This window comes from Chiloscyllium plagiosum, unplaced genomic scaffold (genome assembly GCF_037043375.1).
Source record: "Chiloscyllium plagiosum isolate Xiang-an unplaced genomic scaffold, Cpla_swu_hap1 HiC_scaffold_37, whole genome shotgun sequence".
NCBI lineage: Eukaryota > Metazoa > Chordata > Chondrichthyes > Orectolobiformes > Hemiscylliidae > Chiloscyllium > Chiloscyllium plagiosum.
The window spans coordinates 39,454,819-39,468,275 of NW_028270175.1; the positions used below are offsets into that span (position 1 = coordinate 39,454,819).

Here is a 13,457-nt window from a genome sequence, read left to right on the forward strand (position 1 = left end):
TTTTGAGAAGCAGATAGTGGCTGTCCCACCAAGCTGTGTCAGGCTGCGGGCTCTGACCTTCCCCAGTACATTCAGCATGGAGGTGAGGCTTTGCTGTCCTTTCTCAGATGCTATCCTCTGATGAGACATCATCCCAAGGCCCTCCGTGCTGGCTGAATGATATTTTCACTCCACAGGGTTGGGGGGGGTGGTGTGGGGATGTTTATCTTACCCCCTGATCACTGTCTCAGGAGCTTTCTCTCTCCACAACGCAGTGAAGACGGGATCACAAATACTCCGAAGACTCGGGCAGACTGAGCGGTTTGTTAGACAGTGGGGCAGGGAGGTACAGTTAAGGCACCGTGATCCCACTGAATTGCAAAGGCCTGACGGGCTGAATGGCCTACTCCTGCTTCTCATCTTCAGGGGATGGATTAAATAAGCTTGCTAGGTACCTCGGAGTTGTTATGTTACAAAGGGAGTGGAAGCTTGTTATAATCGCTGAAGCCTGGGGAGGGAAAGATGGACAACAGTGAACGTGGGAGAAAGCCTGCGCAGGAAGGAGCTTTTGCAACTCAGAAATAAAGAAAGGGGAAATGAGGGATCAGACTCAAAAAATTGTACAATCCCATGAAGGAGGAGGGGACTGAACTGGATGATCAGCCATGATCATATTGAATGGTGGAGCAGGCTTTAAGGGGCTCAATGGTTTACTCCTGTTCCTATTTTCTATGCTTCTATCTGCTGCCAAACGTCAGACAAACTTATTCAAAGCAGGGGCAGCAAAACAGTCCATAGTGGCTCGGTGGCTAGCGCCTCACAGCACCAGGGACCTGGATTCAATTCCAGCCTCAGGTGACTGTGTGTGTGTGTGGAGTTTGCACATATACCCGCCACGTAGAACATTCAGCACAGTATAGACCCTTCAGCCCTCGATGTGACCTGTGAAACTAATCTGAAGCCCATCTAACCTACACTATTCCATTTTCGTCCATATGTCTACCCAATGAGTATTTAAATGCCCTTAAAGTTGGCGAAACTACTACTGTTGTAGGCCCCGACTACTCTCTGAGTGAAGAAACTACCTCTGACATCAGTCTTATATCTATCACCCCTCAATTTTCAGCTATGCCTCCTCATGCTAGCCATCAGCATCTGAGGAAAAAGGGTCTCACTGTCCACCCTATCTAACCCTCTGATTATCCTATATGTCTCAATGAAGTTACCTGTCAACCTTCTTCTCCACAACAAAAATAGTTTCAAGTCCCTCAGCCTTTCCTCATGAGACCTTCCTTCCATACCAGGCAACATCCTAGTAAATCTCATCTGACCCCTTTCAAATCTTCCGCATCCTTCCTGTAATGCGCTGTTTTGCGTAGCTGCAACATGACCTCATGGCCTCAAAACTCAATCCCTCTACCAATAAAAGCCAGCACGCTGTGTGCCTTCTTAACAACCCTATCAACCTGGATGGCAACTTTCAGGGATCTATGCGCATGGATACTGAGATTTCTCTGCTCATCTACACTACCTAGATCTTACAATTAGCCCAGTATGCTGTATTCCTGTTACTCCTTCCAAAGTGAATCACCTCACACTATTCCACATTAAACTCCATTTGCCACCTCTCAGCCTAGCTCTGCAGCTTATCTATGTCCTTCTGCAACATCCTTTGTTACTATCTACAACTCTATCGACCTTCGTGTAATCTGCAAATTTACTAACCCATCCCTCTATACCCTCATCCAGGTCATTTATAAACAGCTTTGAGAGAAAGTGAGGGCTGCAGATGCTGGAGATCAGAGCTGAAAATGTGTTGCTGGAAAAGCGCAGCAGGTCAGGCAGCATCCAAGGAACAGGAGAATCGACGTTTCGGGCATAAGCCCTTCTTCAGGAACCTTGGTATTTTGTGCAATAGCCTACCGTAGGGAACCTTTTCAAATGCCTTACTGAAATCCATATACAACACATCAACCGCTTTACCCTCATCCACATGTTTGCTCACCTTCTCATAGAACTCAGTAAGTTTTGTAAGACATGACTTACCCTTCACAAAACCGTGTTGACTATCCCTAATCAACTTATTTCTTTCTTGTGTCTGCGTGGGTTTCCTCTGGGGGCTCTGGTTTCCTCCCACAGTCCAAAAATGTGCAGGTTAGGTGGTGTGGCCATGTTAAATTGGCCATAGGATCCAGGGATGTGCAGGTAAGGTGGATTGGCCATGGGAAATGTTGGGTTGGAGCAGTGGGCCTAGGATGGGTGTAGACTTGTTGGTCGAATGGCCTCTTTCTGCATTGTAGGGAGTCTGTTAGAGATGGTGGAAATGTAAAGATGCATGCAGAAGTGATGTGCCTGTAGATAGTGGTACCAATAGCCAGTGAGTAGTGGGGAAATACAGGAACACCAAGGATGAATCCTCTGGAACACCAGAGATAACCAGTTTTGGAGTTGCGAGAGAAGCTATTGATGATGGATGGACAGATAGGCTCGGAGCTCAAATGGAATTATGGCTGGACAACACAGCTGGACAATTGAGCTGAGGCACCAAAAGATAGCGATGTGGTCAATAGTGGGAGAAATCCTGATGGTAGCAGTTCACACATGGATATGTAGGACAGAGGTCCAGTTGGGAGGCAGTATTGACTGATAACACCTTCCATGATGCCTCACTGAATAAGTGCTCATTTTGGTCTCTTAGAGCTTATGAACATAAGAATGAAAAACAACAAAAAGGCCATTCAGCCCCTTGAGAATGCTGCACCATTTGACACAATCATGACTGATATCAGGACCACAACTCTGCACAGCTCGACAACATTTGACCTACTTGTCATTGAAAAATCTATGAGGCTTTTTCTTGATAATATTCAATGACCTCACCCCCACTACTCTCTTTATCTTCAGGAATTACTCTAGACTAAGAAGGAATTCCTATTAATAAAGATGGGGATGCTGGTTAACTTCCTCCTCCTGAGGTCCTTGTGTATAATCCCAGTCATCTCAGCGAGCTTGTTGAAGACCGAAGGTCAATTCCAGAACCTGACAGTGCTCTGCAATGACGTACATGTGCTACAGAGACTTCAACTGAACCGAAGCACAGCTGACGGGGTGGATGAGTTCACAAGGACTCAAAGCAATCATTATCCCAAACCCAAGTGACTGAATGAGCATAAAAACATCTGTGTGGCTCCTAGCACAGGGCTGGGAAAACAATCAGATCTTGGTTTAACATTGAGTAACCTTAGTAGCCTGTCTGAAAATGAAGAACTGGAAAAACGATTGATGTAAGAAGGTTAGGTTGTGTAAGGGCTTCAGGACCCTACAGTAACCTTGTGATGATGATGATGATGACATGAAGCTGCACATCACTGGGTACAAATACCACACTGTGGGTGGTGTCACAACACACTGGATTTGGATGATTAGTACGACCACTTGCAGAAGATACATTAGTTCTTTGCTAATGTGATGCTAAGGTCAGATCCTGGTATATCTATGATTACTGTGGACAGCAGTGTTGAATATTCATGTATAATATACAGAGTTGAAAAGTGTGGTGCTGTAAAAGCACTGCAGGTCAGGCAGCATCCAAAGAGCAGGAGAGTCGACGTTTCAAGAATAAGCCCTTCATTAGGAATGCTTATGCCCCGAAATGTTGACTCTCAGATGTTGCCTGACCTGCTGTACTTTTTCAACATCACACTTTTTGACTCTGACTCTCCGGCATCTACAGTCTGCACTTTCTCCTGTATAATTAACAGCGCTACTTTGGAATCTCAGGCATGAATACCGTTCTTAACTTTGCCCTCTCTCAACCAGTCTGTCTTGAACCCAAACTCGGAGTGTCAAACCATGTGATACAAACTGCTGGCAGAGATGGGTTTGTCCTCATGCTCGCAGTCCTCACCTTGTTAATGATGTCAAGAAGTGGCTGTCCTTGTAACTCCTCGATCTTCTGCTCGTTCATGCAGGCCTGGAAATAATGCTGGGCTTTACGTTCAGCTTCACTGGTGGTGTTCAATGTCGTGTTTTCTAGTGAGGAGACAGAAACTTTGTTTCACAAACAACTAAGACTACATTTTTGAATCATTGAATAAATGCAATGGAAATCTTGATGCTTCCTAGTTAATTAAAACTTATTAAAAAGATTAGCTGATACATCCCTTTGGGGTGGTGGTGGGGGGTGTTGCCTCATAACGAGAGGTGGGACAGGCTAAGCCTGTACTCATTGGAATTTAGAGATCGAAATGTGTTGCTGGAAAAGCGCAGCAGGTCAGGCAGCATCTAGGGAACAGGAAAATCGACGTTTCGGGCATTAGCCCTTCTTCCTGAAGAAGGGCTAATGCCCGAAACATCGATTCTCCTGTTCCCTAGATGCTGCCTGACCTGCTGCGCTTTTCCAGCAACACATTTCCATCTCTGATCTCCAGCATCTGCAGACCTCACTTTCTCCTCATTGGAATTTAGTGGACTCTGAGGCAATTGTATTGTGACACAATGACCCAGTAGATGCTGAAAGGATGCTTCCTGTTCTGGGAAGGTCTGGAACTAGGGGGCAAAGTTTCAAAATAAAGGCTTGCCTATTTACAATGGAGCTGAGGAGGAACTTGTTCGTTCAGAAGGTCATGAGTGTTTGCCCAGACAGTAGCGCAGGTGGGGATCATTGAATACTTTTTAAGCAGAGGTAGATAGACTCTAGATAAGACCATAAGAAATAGAAGTGGAAGAAAGGCCATTCGGCCCATCAAGCCCACTCCGCCATTCAATCATGGCTGATGGACATTTTAATGCCACTTACCCGCACTTTCCCCGCATCCCTTAATTCCTTGTGAGATTAAGAAGTTATCAATCTCTACCTTGAAGACATTTAACATTCCTGCTTCCACTGTGCTCCATGGCAGTGAATTCCACAGGCCCACCACTCTCTGGCTAAAGAAATGTCTCTTTATTTCCATTTTAAATTGACCCCCTCTAATCCTAAGGCTGTGCCCACAAGTCCTAGTATTCCTGCCTGATGGAAACAATTTCCGAGCGTCCACCCTTTCTAAGCCATGCATTACCTTGTAAGTTTCTATTAGATCTCCCCTCAACCTTCTGAACTCTAATGAATACAATCCCAGGATCCGCAGCCATTCATCGTATGCTTGGCCTACCATTCCAGGGATCATCCATGTGAATCTCCACTGGACACACTCCAGTGCCAGTATGTCCTTCTTAAGGTGTGTGGCTCAAAACTGGACACAGTATTCTTAATAGGTCCTAACCAGAGTTTTATAAAATGTCAATAGCACATCGCTACTTGTACATTCCAACCCTCTTGAGATAAATGACAACGTTACATTTGCTTTCGTAACCATGGACTCAACCTGCAAATCAACCTTTAGAGAATCCCAGATCCCTTTGTACTTTGGCTTTATAAATTTTCTGACCATTTATAAATAGTCCTTGCCTGTGTTCTTTTTTCCAAAGTGCAAGACCTCGCATTTGCTCACATTGAATTTCATCATCTATTTCTTGGACCATTCTCCTAACTTGTCTAAATCTTTGTGCAGCCTCCCCACCTCCTCAGAACTACCTGCCTGACCACCTAACTATGTATCATTGGCGAACTTTGCCAGATTGCCCCCAGTCTCTTCATCCAGATCATTAATATATAAAGTGAACACTGCGGCCCCAACACTGAACCCTGCGGGACACCACTTGTCACCAGCTGCCATTCCGAAAAAGAACCTTTTATCCCAACTCTCTGCCTTCTGTCAGACAGCCAATCCTCAATCCATGCCAGTAGCTCACCTCAAACACCTTGGGCCCTTACCTTATTCAGCAGCCTCCTGTGAGGCACCTTATCAAAGGCCTTTTGGAAGTCTAGGTAATTAACATCCACTGGGTTTCCCTGGTCTAACCTGCTTGTTACCTCTTCAAAGAATTCTAACAGGTTTGTCAGGCACAACCTTCCCTTATTATGTCCATGCTGACTTGTTCTAATTCGACTCTGCACTTCCAAGAATTTAGAAATCTCATCCTTAACGATGGATTCTAGAATTTTACCTACAACCAAGGTTAGGCTAATCGGCCTATAATTTTTCAACTTTTGTCTTGATCCTTTCTTGAACAAAGGGATTACAACAGCGATCTTCCAATCATCTGGGACTTTCCCTGACTCCAGTGATTTTTGAACGATTACAACCAAAGCCTCCGCTATTTCTTCAGCCACCTCCCTCAGAACTCTAGGATGTAGCCCATCTGTGCCAGGAGATTTATCAATTTTTAGACCTTTTAGCTTATCAAGTACTTTCTCCTTTGTAATGACTACCATACTCAACTCTGCCCCTTGACTCTCCTTAATTGTTGGGATATTACTCACGTCTTCCACTGTGAAGACTGACACAAAGTATTTATTAAGTTCTTCAGCTATTTCCTTATCTCCCATCACTGCATCAATTTGGAGCAGCCCAATCTCTACTTTTGCCTCTCGTTTGTTTCTTATGTATTGAAAGAAACATTTACTATCAACAAGATATAAGGTTACAGGGGTAAGAGAGAAAATGGGATAAGCTAATCAGCTGTGATCTTGTTGAAAGGCAGAACAGGCTCAAGGGATCGAATAGTCTGCTTCTGGTGAAACTTAAGAATAGGAAGAGGCCATTCAACCCCTTCAGCCTATACTGTCCTTTCAATTGGATCACCACTGATCTGTACCTCAACTCCATTTTCCTGCCATTGCCCCATCCCCTTATAAACTATACCCGAAAAGAAACCTCAGTCTTGAACATTTCCCCTAACCCAACATCCTTCTGAGGGAAGCTAGTTCCAGTTCTGGCCCGGTCGCTCAGTGGTTAACACTGCTGCCTCTCAGCGCCAGGGACCCAGCTTCAATTCCACCCTTTGGGTGACTGTCTGTGTGGAGTTTGCATATTCTCCCCGTGTCTGCGGGGGTTTCCTTTGGGTGCTCCAGTTTCCTCCCACAGTCCAAAGAAGTCCGGGTTAGGTGGATTGGCCATGGGAAAGGCAGATTTACAGGGAGAGGGTGGGTCTGGGTGAGATGCTCTTCAGAGTGTCAGTCTGAACTTGATGGGCCAAAATGGTCTGCTTTCACACAGTGGGGATTCTATGATTTCCAGCGTGACAAAAGCTTTCTCTTGAATAAAGGAACAATTCTAATTTTGAGATGATGTTATTTGCTGTGAATCCTATTGCATTGGTAAAGTAATCGTGCGGTTCTCCCTCTGTCCTGCCCAAGCTACTGCCTCGTTTATCCTGTTGATGCTTCATGGAGTTTCTTGTGCATAAACCGACTGCTGCTTTTCCCACATTAGAACAGCAACTGCACTTTAAAAATACATCACTGGGAGAGCCTTGGAACTAAGTATTATTGAAAAAATCTCTGTAGAAATTACAATGGCCTTTACCTCACCTAAAATATTTAGTCAGTCTTGTTCTGTCTGCTACAAATCTGAGGTGATGGATGAGTTATTCAACATAAATCCTACTGAGTATTCATGTAATTGTACCTGAAACAAAATGATCTTCATCTGGATTATACACTAAACAAACAAAACTTAAAAACCACGGATACTGGAAATCAGTAACAAAATCAAACACTGTTGGGAAAACTCAGTAGGTCTGGCAGCATCTGTGGAGAGAAAAAAATAGAGTTAACATTTCAGGCACAGCAACCATTCTTCAGTTCAAGACTGGACTTGAAGTGTTAACTCTGCTTTCTCTCCACAGAAGCTGCCAGACCTGCTGAGTTTCTCCAGCAATTTCTGTTCTAGTTTCAGAATCCAGCATCTGCAGTTCTTCAGTTTTATTCTCTTGACTTACTGGCTGCATCTTTGAACCTGTCCAATGGCAACAAAGGAAGGACTGTATCAATACCATTACACTCACTCTGCCTTGGGTCAGGCAAAATAATGACTACTCGTGCCCAAAGCCCTGGGAGAGATTCCATGCTCCACAAGGTAGAAATCCTGCACCTGCCAGCAATGCCCCACCAGTGTCTGTCTGTCCCTAAATCTTCAGATCCAGAAATCCCTTCCTCAAACTCTCTCCTGTGAGACGTTCCTATAAACTGACTGAATTTTAATCATTGCTTCCATCACTTGGTTTTTGTTGATTTCACACCCATGAAGCACCTCGGGATGTTCAATATGTTTGGCTGCTACTTCAATGCAAGTTGTTGATGACTTTTTTAAAGCCAATGATAGCTGTGTGAGAGGCTCGGCCAGTTACAGGTGGCAGTGTTGTAACTCCAGCTGTTAGCTGGGTGCAGTATAGTGGAGTCAGAGTTGGAGTCCAGTTAACATCTTAAATAAAGGCAGTGCTCCGAATTGGCACTTAACCACTCAAACTGCTAAAATGCTCTTGCCAAGCAATTAACGAGGAAGGATTTTAATGCAAATGACCTGCCACATGCTAACATTTCTCATACACGCCACCTCAAGGAAAGGAAACAGCAATTTCTGTGGTTTGAGTGTATGGTATTAGCTCACACTGGGGAAACAAAGCATTCCCCTCTATCAATTCACGAGCTGAAGTTTGATGTTTTACAGAATTTCCTCCTGCACAGTTTTAGACCATTTTGGCTAACTGGGCTACACCAGTTTTTTTAAATTTAAAATTTAAGATTGCTGCGTGTACTTAGTACAGGAGTACAGTGAAAAGTACAAAATACTGAGGTACAAAGTCGTAAAAGAAACAAACATTTAAAACATTAAGCATTACCTTCACAGATTGAGCAGAAAATAAAGAAATAAGGTAAAAGTTAAACTTAATTCACGCAACGCGGACATTGTTGGCTAGCTTGGCATTTATTTCCAAACTCTAACAGCTCCCCATATTCAATTCACCTAATTACCTGGTTACCCAGCTAATAAACCCCAGCTGTCCCATTTAAGCTGCTGCCAGTAACTCCATGATCATGACCTCCATTTTGTTCCCCTCCCAGGTGTGCACTCAGGCAGCAGCAGCTGATGTGTAAACGTCTCGGGTGACTGTCTGTCTGGAGTTTGCACATTCTCCCCGTGTCCGTATGGGTTTCCTCCAGGTACTCTGGTTTCCTCCCACAATTCAAAGATGTGCAGGTTGGGTGGCTTAGCCATGGGGAAAACAAGGTTACAGGGACAGTGTAGGCGGCTGGGTCTGGATGGGAAGCTTTTCGGAGGGTCAGTGTAGACTTGATGGGTCAAATGGCCTGCTTCTACACTGCAGGGATTCTGTGATTGTATTCTATGATTCTAAACAGTGTATTCGCACTGATCTGAACTTATGCTACTCCAGCTCATCTACAACCCCAAACCGTTCACCCCTTTCTACACAGTATCGCAGTGATTAAAAACCTGAAACAGAAACATAAAATACTGGGAATTCTGAGCAGCATCTGTGCTGACAGAAGCAGAGTTACTGTTTCAGATCAGAAAGCTGTCCTTCAGGGTGTGGACCTGAAACATGAACTGCTTTAGACTCTGACTGACCAGTTTAGCAGCATTTTCTTTTCACTTCTATGTCTGCAACATCACAAGCTCAACTCTGATTTCACCACCTTCCCTAAGCCCCACTCCATTGCTGCTGAAACATTTATCCTCATGCCTTTTAATCTCAATCAATATTCCACTTCCATTTGCCTCCTCACTCCAACTTGCTCCAAAAATTGGACTAAAAGTTGTGTGAGAAAGAAGTGGAAAGTTGGAGTTGACAGAAGGGATATTAAAAACACAACTGACAAGTATCCCTGGTTCCAACTGTTGCATCTCTCAGTGCAGTTTGATACGGTTTGAGAAAGGTTAACGGCCTGGAATCCCCTCAAAGCTGAACAACTGTGCAATGACAGTGCAAGGCCGAAGGCTGGTGGAAAATCTTAGGCACACACAGCTTCTTAACACCATATTGTACCAATTCTGCAAATCCTCTCAAATCTCTGTCGCTCATTGACAATAAGCTTCCCAACCCAAGCAAAAATATAGCACATGATCTCATTGAAATATTTAGCATTCTTAAGAGCCTTGGCAGGGTAAATGCTGAGAGGATGTTTCCCCTCATGGGAGAGTCTAGGACCAGAGGACATAGTCTCAGAATAAAGGAGTGACAATTTAAGACTGAGATGAAGAGGAATTTCTTCTCTTGAGGGGTTGGGAGTCTTTGGAACTCCTTGCCACAGAGAGATATGGAGCCAGAGTCCTTGTGTATATTTAAGGTTGAGATAGATTCTTGATCAGTCGGGAAATCAAGGGTAACGGGGAAAGGACCAGGCCCAACAAACCTCACCCCTCTCCCCTCCAATCCCTGCCTCTTCATTACTGTAGAAGCACCAGCGGACATTTAAAGTCAAAATGTCTAAGCATGTTTAAGACAGCAATTGATCTCTAGATTTTATAGACATCGAGGGAAACTGGGGAGCAGTGCAGGAAAATGGTGTTGAGAGAGCAGACCAGCTGCAGAATGGCGGAGCAGGCTTGAAGGGTCAAATATTTCCCACCTTCCTTTGTAAGCAAAACAGTGGATGTGTTTGGGGAAGAGGATGACCATTTTCAGAACATTCACGCCAAGTGTCAGTGAGAAATACCATAAAGCCTTGAAAGAAAAATTGATTTTGGATAGGACAGAAATAGGGCAGCCCAGTCCCAAAGTGAATGGGCAGTAGCTTTTAGTTGGAAATACAATATGGTGTATTGTATGCAGCACACTGGATTACATAAACGTGTCACAAAAAGCTGTCCTTCCCTTTTTAACTGAAGTAAAAAAGCACATACACACATTTTCACTCAAGGTTAATGTTCCTTTAAGTCTCGAGCATTGAAAATAAAAGGGTTCAAAGAACAGACAAAGGAGACATCATGCTGATAGTTCGCCTTTCAGCCATAAAAAGGTAGTTTTTAAAATGTGATTGGGAATCTGAGTGCGTGAAAGAGAACCATCTCCTGTGAACTGCTGTCATGTCTCCATGGTGACAAGATTACAGAGAGGAGGCTTTTTCAATGGGAACGGGAGCCTCACAAATGGGAAAAGGCAGTTCTGAAAGAGGAGACACTGAATCAGAGAAAAGGGACAAATGGACATTTACACTAAACCTCATTCCCCCACACCCCCTTCAAACGTAAAGCTCTTTTCAAAGCAGAGGTTAAATGTTGCATGTGCCATTTAATTCTTTGAATTAATGTCTTTGTAACCTAGATTTTCTCTCTTCTTCTCCTGAAGGTTTCTACTCGTACCAAAGACCCCCAGGAAGACCATAAGAATCACGAGCTAGAATAGGCCATTCGGCCCTTTGAGCTTGCTTCACTATTCAATATGATCATGGCTGATCTGACATTCCCTGATGCCCACTTTCTTGCCCTTTCCCTATAACCCTTGAGTACCCAGCTGATCTGTCTCAGCCTTAAATATATACAAGGACTGTGCACGAACAGAGGCAAGGAGTTCCAAAGACTCTCAGCCATTTGAGAGGAGAAATATTTAAAAAAAGTTTTAATAAGTGCATGTGGAGAGATGGCCAGAGTCGATGTGGGGTTGCCTGCCCTCCAGAAGGGTCTTGAGATCTCTGCACAGGCCTCTGACCGATTCTTAGAACTGACAAAAAGAGTTGGGTGAGTCTGTCAAAAATTTGACAAAAGTGTCAAAAAATAGACTTCTGAGAGCTCTTTGGCATGCACCCAAACCTGCCATTCAAGTGCTCTGTCCGTGGAACCACTTTTCAGATGCCTTTTAAAGTGGTCCTGCACCGCCATTTTGTTCTGTTCGACAAGATTCCCCATGGGAGACGGGTTAGCAAGGTTAGATCTCATGGAGTACAGAGAGAACTAGCCATTTGGATACAGAACTGGCTCAAAGGTAGAAGACAGATGGTGGTGGCGCAGATTTGTTTTCAGACTGGAGGCCTGTGACCAGTGGAGTGCCACAAGGATTGCTGCTGGGTCCATTACTTTTCATCATTTATATAAATGATTTGGATGTGAGCATAAGAGGTATAGTTAGTAAGTTTGCAGATGACACCAAAATTGGAGGTGTAGCAGATAGTGAAGAGGGTTACCTCAGATTACAACGGGATCTTGATCAGATGGGCCAATGGGCTGAGAAGTGGCAGATGGAGTTTAATTTAGATAAATGTGAGGTGCTGCATTTTGGGAAAGCAAATCTTAGCAGGACTTATACACTTAATGGTAAGATCCCAGGGAGTGCAGGTTCATAGCTCCTTGAAAATGTAGTCGCAGGTAGCTAGGATAGTGAAGAAGGTGTTTGGTATGCTTTCCTTTATTGGTCAGAGTACTGAGTACAGAAGAAGGGAGGTCATGTTGCGGCTGTACAGGACATTGGTTAGGCCACTGTTGGAATATTGCGTGCAACTCTGGTCTCCTTCCTATTGGAAAGATGTTGTGAAACTTGAAAGGGTTCAGAAAAGATTTACAAGGACGTTGCCAGGGTTGGAGGATTTGAGCTATAGGGAGAGGCTGAATAGACTGGGGCTGTTTTCCCCAGAGCATCGGACGCTGAGGGGTGACCTTATAGAGGTTTACAAAATCATGAGAGGCATGGATAGGATAAATAGACAAAGTCGTTTTCCATGTGATGAGGTGTCCAGAACTAGAGGGCATAGGTTTAGGGTGAGAGGGGAAAGATATATAAGAGACCTCGGGGGCAACCTTTTCACACAGAGGGTGGTACGGGTATGGAATGAGCTGCCAGAGGAAGTGGTGGAGGCTGGTACAATTACAACATTTAAAAGGCATTTGGATGGGTAGAGGAATAGGAAGGGTTTGGAGGGATATGGGCTGGGTGCTGGCAAGTAGGACTAGATTGGGTTGGGATACCTAGTCAGCATGGAAGGGTTGGACTGAAGGGTCTGTTTCCATGCTGTACATCTCTACGACTCTATAATTCCTCCCCATCTCAGTCTTAAATTGGCACCCCCTTATTCTGAGTCTAGGTCCTCTGGTTCTAAACTCTCCCATGAGGGAAACATTCTCTCAGCATTTACCCTGTCAAGACCCTGAGGAATCTGATATGTTTCAATGAAATCCATCTCTCATTCCTCTAAACCCCAGTGAGTAGAGTGCCAACTTGCTTAGCCTTTACTCATAACTAAACTCCTCCATACCAGTGATCATCCCAGGGAACCTTTACTAACCTACTTCCAAAGAAACAATCCCTCCTTAAATCTGGGACCATAATTGCTCCAGTACTCCAGATTTGGTCTCACCAGAATTCTATAGTTGCAGTAAGACTTTCTTACTATTATACTGTAACTCATTGAAATAACAGCCAATACTCCATTAGCCTTCTGATTACATTAGCCTGCTGCCCCTGTGCACTAACTTTCTGTGTTTCATGCACATGTACCCCCAAGTCCCCTTGTGTTACAGCTTTCTGCTGTCTTTCTCCATTTAAATCATACTCTTCTTCTGTTCTCCCTTCCAAAATGAACAACTTCACATTTTCCCTCATTGTTACTCAGCTTGCCAGCTTCTTGTCTATCAATAACCTTA

General features: G+C 44.2%; 1 protein-coding gene across 3 annotated transcripts in view; it reads right to left on the reverse strand.

Annotated features, from left to right (window-relative positions):
- The window catches only part of LOC122540197 (endothelin-converting enzyme 1-like), a 334,937-nt gene that overhangs the window by 75,146 nt on the left and 246,334 nt on the right, over nt 1-13,457 (reverse strand). For all 3 annotated transcript variants that reach the window (XM_043675566.2, XM_043675567.2, XM_043675564.2), the window contains one exon: nt 3,887-4,011. In XM_043675566.2, the coding sequence (XP_043531501.2) occupies nt 3,887-4,011 (125 nt within the window). The remainder of the gene's footprint in view (nt 1-3,886; nt 4,012-13,457) is intronic.